Source organism: Ipomoea nil, unplaced genomic scaffold, assembly GCF_001879475.1.
Source record: "Ipomoea nil cultivar Tokyo-kokei standard unplaced genomic scaffold, Asagao_1.1 scaffold0600, whole genome shotgun sequence".
Lineage (NCBI taxonomy): Eukaryota > Viridiplantae > Streptophyta > Magnoliopsida > Solanales > Convolvulaceae > Ipomoea > Ipomoea nil.
This window is the reverse complement of record NW_017617028.1, coordinates 136,559-144,394: the sequence shown is the minus strand read 5'-3', so window position 1 is coordinate 144,394 and position 7,836 is coordinate 136,559. Positions and strand designations below refer to the sequence as shown.

The 7,836-nt window shown below is 35.3% G+C and overlaps 1 protein-coding gene across 1 annotated transcript; it reads right to left on the bottom strand.

Annotated features, from left to right (window-relative positions):
• Positions 1–6,318: 6,318 nt before the first annotated feature.
• On the bottom strand, positions 6,319–7,635 carry LOC109174308 (protein FAR1-RELATED SEQUENCE 5-like). Its single transcript, XM_019323547.1, has one exon. The coding sequence runs from the start codon at positions 7,633–7,635 to the stop codon at positions 6,319–6,321; it is 1,317 nt and encodes a 438-aa protein (XP_019179092.1).
• Between the last annotated feature and the right edge of the window lie 201 nt (positions 7,636–7,836).

Sequence of the window (7,836 nt, the reverse complement as noted above, 5' to 3'; positions counted from 1 at the left end):
AGGATAGATCTGTGGTGGAATTACATGAAGGTCCGGGTGGTTCGTGTTGTTAGGCTGCCAGAATCAAGAGGTTTTGAAAACATAAAGTCTATTGAGTGTGTGTTGCATGATTTCAATCTATTCTTTTTATGAGTTAATACCGTTTGAGATCCTCAGAGTATAGTGGTTTTGCCACGTTTAGTCCTAAACTTTCAAACTGACCATATGTGGTCCTTCGACTTTCAAATTTAACCATTTGTGGTCCAAGTTAACCACCCATGGTCCTTCAAGTTTCAAAACTTAACCAGTTGTGATCCTCTTGAAAGGACCATGGTTGGTTAAAATTTAATAGTTGAAGGACCGTGGGTGGTTAACTTGGACCACGAATGGTTAAATTTGAAAGTCGAAGGACCACATATGGTCAATTTGAAAGTTTAGGACTAAATGTGGCAAAACCACTATACTCAAAGGACCTCGGATGGTATTAACTCTTTTTTTATTTACCGTATTATAAATTTTAATATTTTATATTTCTGAAATTTAGTGTTTATGCAATTTTTTTTTTAATAATTGCAGGGAACTGTTGTACACATGCACATTCCACAAGCGCATGTTCAAAGGTGCCTCAAAAAATTTGAAGTAGGCAAAGCCTATCTAATGCATAGGTTTGACGTGGCGGATAACACCTATAGAAATAAAACTTCGCCTCTCAGGTATATGTTGGTGTTTTGCGATAGAACTCGCGCAGGACGGCTGTAAGATGATGAGTTGCCAACGTATGTTTATGATGGAGAAGAATACAACTTCGACGAAGAGGTGACCTATTGCATACTTACAAATTTTTTTTTTAATATAATTTTATTGATGTATTTACAGTTCCATAAATTTCACGATTTTATGGATCAACAGGTGCCGGACGCCACAGTTGCAAATTTGCCTAATGAGGACAGAAATAACGAGGAGGCTGCATGAGGATGAATAACGATGAATGTGTGAACATTTTATGTTTTTCATGTTATTTTGTTATTCTGTATTAATGTACTCCAACAATTTTTATTTGAATGATATATTATGGTGATATATTATGTCATTATTGACGAATCTTCTTTTAAGATCACCCCATCGCACATTGTCATATTAATAGATGATGATAGATACGCATAATAAAGTAAGTGAGTGTACAATCTCATGCACATTAAGAATTTTAGATACACACTATAAAGTGTTAACATGAGCAAATTAATGAATAATAAAGTTTTCTAAAGTTGAATGGTCATTCAATACGTAAAAAAAAAATGCACATTATGTTACTGTATTGCGCATGTTAAGTTTTTTTTTTTTTTATTTTTTATTTGCCACGGACTATAGTTTAAGTAGATAACGAAATGCAAATTTTGTTGCAGTATTACGCATATTGAGCGTACGTATTGTTCATGTCAAGCTTTTTTCTTTGTTTTTAATTTTCAAGAATTGGCTCTTTAAGAATTGTTTAATATAATTAATTTAATGGATGAGCCCACTGGCGAAACGGTAGAAGTCTTTGATTAAACTGATTTCGCCCAGGATCGAACCCCCTAAAGGTTTGATTTTTTTATTATATTTTATTTGTTTTTGGTTTAACAAAATACAATAAACGCATGTTAAAGTGATATTTCGCGCTCTTAAATTGGTTTCCCCACGCACTATAAACTTTTGTGTTCAAAAAATATCGTTTTTCGATAAAAGTTAATTAACGTAAATTTGAATGCATATTGTTCTTGTCCTCCGCGCATGTAACATAGCAAAGCAAAGCACATTAAGTGTTTTATAACAATCCACTTAATATTCGAATATATTTGATGTCAGAACTTTGCATTGGTAGTTGGGGAGACGGATAACATTGAAGGGTTATTCAATGCCTTAAAAAACGTGCCCATTAAAATGGCTTGATTTTTTTATTATATTTTATTTGTTTTTCGTTTAACAAAATACAATAAATGCATGTTAAAGTGATATTTCGCGCTCTTAAATTGGTTTCCCCACGCACTCTAAACTTTTGTGTTCAAAAAATATCGTTTTTCGATAAAAGTTAATTAAACGTATATTTGAACGCATATTGTATCTGCCCCATTAACGCAACATTGAAATCTTCAAACCAGTTCATTGGACCAAGTTATTCGCCTATAAATCGGAAAGAACAACACACAACCGAGCATCAGTTTTCATTGAAATGGCCACCTCTCACGTCTCCGCACGTTCAGAAGAACCATCTCCTTTTATTCCTCATCTTGCATGCCCTCTTCACCCCCTCCGCCCTCCAGATTGTAGTGATTGTAAAGAAATACAAAGACAACACATTCTAAACCTGAGAGAACACTCGTCATCCTCAGCTGCAAGCTCCTCATGCTGCAACCAAACATCATTCAAGGCTGAGAGAGTTGAGGACATCCGACATCCCAAATAACACCTACGGCTGCCAGGAATCTATCACACACAGCAAGCTTAGAGACCACGAGCCTACATGCATTCACACTCCTTGCTCATGTCCAAATCGAGGTTGTCAAAGCTTGTGGGAGGCTGGCAGCATGTAGGATGATGCCAGAACTAGAAGAAATGCCTTCAAAGCACTAGAAAAGATGCACTGAATGTTATTGGTGTTGTTTCAATGTGTATTTACGTTTACAAATACTAATGTAATAGACTGTAAATTATTATTTTTATTATTATAGAAACCAACGCTCATTGTGTTCCAATGTCACGCATTTTAAATTGATATGTCGCGCATGTTAAATTCAAAGCATGTATTTGTCAAACAAACAAACGCACTTTAAATTTTGCAATCGCGCATTCTGGACTAATTTTCAACGCAATGTCTGAATAATTACGTTTTTATACATAGACCAACGCAAATTACGTTTACGTGTTACGCATATATAAGCCGTAGTGTAGTGCACCTTTAAAGTGTAAACCAACGCATATTAAGAATTAAATAGAGGCATACTGCTTCCTTTTAGATTCGTTATTAGTAAGTAGGCAACATATATTTTGGTATACAAGGAATAAATGGATGAGTCGATTGGCGAAATGGTAGAAGTCTTTGAATATATCGAATCCGTCCAGGATCCAATCCCCCCCCAAAGACTTAAAATATTTTTGGCCGGTAATCAACGCATCTAAAGACTTTGGTGTTTACGACGGACCAAATATTTTATAAAAAAACCAACGCACATTATGTCTACGCCTTACGCATATTAAAAACAAGCTCTCATGTCTGCCTCTGTTGTTGTTATTAATAATATATTATAATCAAAGTAACGGATGAGTCCACTGGTGAAATGGTAGAAGTTTTTGATTAAAATGATTCTGCCCAGGATCGATCCCCCTAAAGACTTGAAGTTTTTATTATATTTTACTCTGTACTTGTTTTTTGTTTAATAAAATATAATACATGCATATTAGACTGATATTTCCCGCACATTAATTGGTTTCCCGACGCACATTAAACTTTTGGCTCTAAAAAATCATTTATTTTCGATGCAAATTGATTAAATTTATATTTACACGCATGTTGTTCTTGCAGGTCGCGCATGTAATAGATCAAAGCAACGCATATTAAGTCTTTTATACCAATCCACGTAACATTCAAAGATATTTGATGTCAGAACTTTAAGGCATTTGTAGTTGGTGGGGGAAACGGATAACATTGAATGGTTATTCAACGCCTTAAAAAACGCACCCATTAAAGCAAATCTTGAAACATTGAAATCTCAAATCAGTGCATGTGACCAAGTTATTCACCTATATATAAATTATTACAAGGAACAACACACAACTGAGCATCAGGTTATTGAAATGGCTATCTCTCACTTTTCCGCAAGTAAAGAAGAATCCTCTTCATTTATTCTTCATCTTCTCTGGCATTTTCATCTTCATCGCCCTCCAGCTTGCAGTGACTTTAACTAAATACAAAAACAACACATTCTAAACCTGAAGCATCATTCGTCATTCTCTTCTTCAAGCTCATCGTCTAGTTTCCAAACAACATCCAAAGGCTGAGAGTTGAGCAATTGTGGGTGGCTGGTGATGTGTCGGATGATGCCGGAACCAGAAGAAATGTCTTCAAAGTACTAGAAGAAATAAATATGTGTAATCGTTTATGTATGTATCATTTTGTCTGCAAATTATTTCATAATTCAACGAACGGACTTTAAGTTTTTCAGTCGCGCATATTATACTTATCTTTAACGCACATTATATTAACTAATAATTAAACGCAGATTAGGCAAAGAAAGTGTAAATGTTGCATTTATACGCATATTAACCTTTAAAGTCGCGAAAGTTAAATGTTAATCGACGCATTTAAAGACGTTGGCATTTACCACAGACCAAAGTTTATATACATAAACCAACGCACATTCTGTTTCTGTATTACGCATATTAAGGCTTAATGTAGCGCATTTTAAAAGTGTAATAAACGCATATTAAGAATTAACTTTACGCAGGTAAAGTAGCAATCATACGCATAATAACGTGTTTAAGGTGCGCATATTAGTGAATAAATTGACGCATTTTCGCTCAATTATACCCGATCGAACATTTTCATATCAACAATCGCGTTCTGCTAGACTTAAAGTTGTCACATACGAACAGTCGCATTCGTTTAAGAGTTTGCTATTTAAATCCACCATTATTCTCGACCCAAACCTGTCTCCTTCAAACACATTTTTGCTTTTTTACTCTACCTTGTAAAGAGAGTTTCAATGGCAGCCGAACCCCACACCGAAATAGTTGGAAACCAACTCCGCATAGGACTGCGCTGGAATTTAATTAGGGTTCGAGTGCTACGAGTTGTTCGTTTGCCAGAAACTAAAGGTTCTAATAGAATCCGATCTATAGAGTGTGTACTTCACGATGTAGAGGTATTATTTTTGTTTAGTGTAATATAAATCTTACGGAGTAATATTTTATATTTATAAAATATACTGTTGATGCATATGTTTTTTGTTTTTTTTTTTTGTTTTTAAATAATTTCAGGGGACGTTTATTCATATGCACATTCCACAACCGTTTGCGCAAAGGCGCGTCAACAGATTTGTGGAAGGAAAAACTTATCTACTCATTAGATTTGAGGTGGCCTATAGTACCTACAGAAACAAGACCTCTAGTCTCTGGTATATGTTGATGTTCTGTGAGAGAACTGGTGCAGTATTACTGAAAGACGACGTTGAGTTCCCAACATATGCTTATGATCGAGAAGATTATGATTTCGATCAAGAGGTGATCTACTGCATACTTACATTGTTTTTCCCTCTTTTTTTTATTATATAATTTTATTGATGTATTTACAGTTTAGTAACTTTCACGATTTGATGGATGAACAGGTGCCTGACGCTCTTGTTGGAAACTTGGCTAATGAGGATGTAATCAATGAGGAGGCTGCGTGATAAGGATGAATATTGACGAAAATATCAAGATTTTTATGCGTATTATGTGACTACTTGTTGTTATTTTTGTCATACAATTTATTAATTAATAAAATTTATATATTATCCTTTTATGTCTATTATGTTATCATTAACGCATATTCTACTTGTTTTTTTTTTTTTAATAAAATATAATAAACGCATCTTAGAATGATATTCCGCGCACTTTAATTGGTTTCGCGACGCACATTAAACTTTTGTATTTATTAATAAAATATAATAAACTCAGCTTATAATTATATTTCGCGCACCTTAATTGGTTTCCCGAGGCACATTAAACTTTTGGATTTATTAATAATATATAATAATCGCATATTAGATTGGTATTTCGCGCACTTTAATTGGTTTCACGACGCACTTTAAACTTTTGGCTTTAAAAAATTATTTATTTCGATGCAAATTAATTATATTTATATTTACACGGATGTTGTTCTTGTATCATTTTGTCTGCAAATTATTTCATAATTAAATAAACGCACTTTAAGTTTTCTAGTCGCGCATATTAGAATTATCTTTAACGCATCGTATATTAACTAATAATTAAACGCATATTAGAGAAAGAAAGTGTTAAATGTTGTCTTTGTACGCATATTAAAGACGTTTACCACGGACCAAAGTTTTTATACATAAATCAATGCACATTCTGTTTCTGTACTACGCACATTAAGGTTTAATGTAACGCACGTTAAAAGTGTAATCAACGCATATTAAGAATTAACTGCACGCAGGTAAAGTAGTAATAACACGCACATTAAGCTAGTAGCAGTGATTGTGTAAAAACAAATCAGTGATAAAAACAAAAACAAGTATCTCAACTGTAAAAAGCGTTATGAAATGAGTTAACTAAGTAGTTGTGTTTCATATTTGCTATCCATTTTCATTCTCGACTGTAAAGGCGTTGAAAAAATAGTCTGCTATGCCTTTTTCTTACCCTTTTGCTTGTCCTTATTTTTGGGGTTAAGTGGGCAAGTCCTGGTGTCATGGTGATCTCCTCTAACACCACAAAATTGCACTTCCTGCCCTCTTGTTTTTCCATTGCCAACTCCTTGATGCTTTTGATGCACTTGCCGCTGCCCTTGTTCCTTGCCTGTTTCGGTGGAAGTATGTTGATCTTTGAAATTTCTGTTGATCCACAATATGATTCTATAACAGTTCTCCTGCTTTGCTGAGGGGACAATTTCTCCTTTCCTGACAGTAGCAGTTGTTTCTGTTCATTAATCACTTGGGAAAATGCAGTCAATTGCTCCATGTTTGAACCTGCCATATCAGACCACACTTTGTTCAGCAACATCTTCTTTTCATCCTTTGGTCCGTTCTGATCATAAATGACGCCATCTATTTCAAATGTAGCTTTAAAAGATGCATCCTTAGTCCACCGATTAACCACGTACTTCAGAGGGATCCTTTCAAGGTCTCTAAAGACCACAAATACGTGTCTACACAAAAGTCCAACCATCTCAAACATCTTGCAACTGCATTTGGCCTCATGGTCATTTACATTGTGCACCACAGTAAATCTTTTGTTCTTTCCATCCATAATATCATAGTGCAACATTCCACCGTCTTTTCTAACACTCAACACCATACATTTGAAACAGGAGGCACATATTTCTTCCTGAACTTGATAGAAAACAGTAACGGTGTAGACGATTGAAGCGTGCTTTTCAATCCCCAGAGGCATCTTCATATCTGGATTGTACCCTTCGTTGTCACTGTTGAGCTTTGCATTTGTGTTACGTTGTGATTTAAGAGTAGTGTCAAAGTTCATAATGAATTCAACTAGGCTTGATTGGGGACCAGTAAAACAGCTGTACATGTAGTTCTCACTTTCGGAATGAGAAGTTGTCCTGAGTAGTCCTCCCATAAAGACATCTCTAAAATACGCTGGGATCCAATGCTTTCTTGCCTCAAACATAGTTTTAAACCAGTTGTGTTCGACTAAGTTGTACTTTTCCATGAGCTCTCTCCACTGCTTCTCAAAATCAGGAGGTTCCAAAGATGACGTCCAAACGATTGAGTTCAGTTTGTTCCTGAATTCCTCATCCTTGTTCAGTGTAGGACCCACCTTTTCCCCAACTTTACACACGATGTGCCACATGCAATAACGATGCCTGGCTTGCTTGAAAACTGTTGGAATTGCCACTTTCATAGCTGGATCTTGACCGGTCACAATTATTCTTGGTTCCATACCCATTACCTTTTTAAATTTTTCAAAGAGCCAAACATAAGACTCAATGTCTTCTTTCAACAGTAGTCCAGCACCGAATGTTATACATTTTTTATGGTTATCAACTCCGGTGAAGGGAGTAAAAACCAGATCGTACCTACAAGACAGAAAGCGTCATCACAGTATGCAGGTGTCAAACTGCCGCACTTAGAGAATTATAGTAACGCA

Coding starts and splice junctions, on each gene's coding strand:
- LOC109174308 (XM_019323547.1), bottom strand. CDS start 7,635: ATGGGTATGGAACCAAGAATAATTGTGACCGGTCAAGATCCAGCTATG.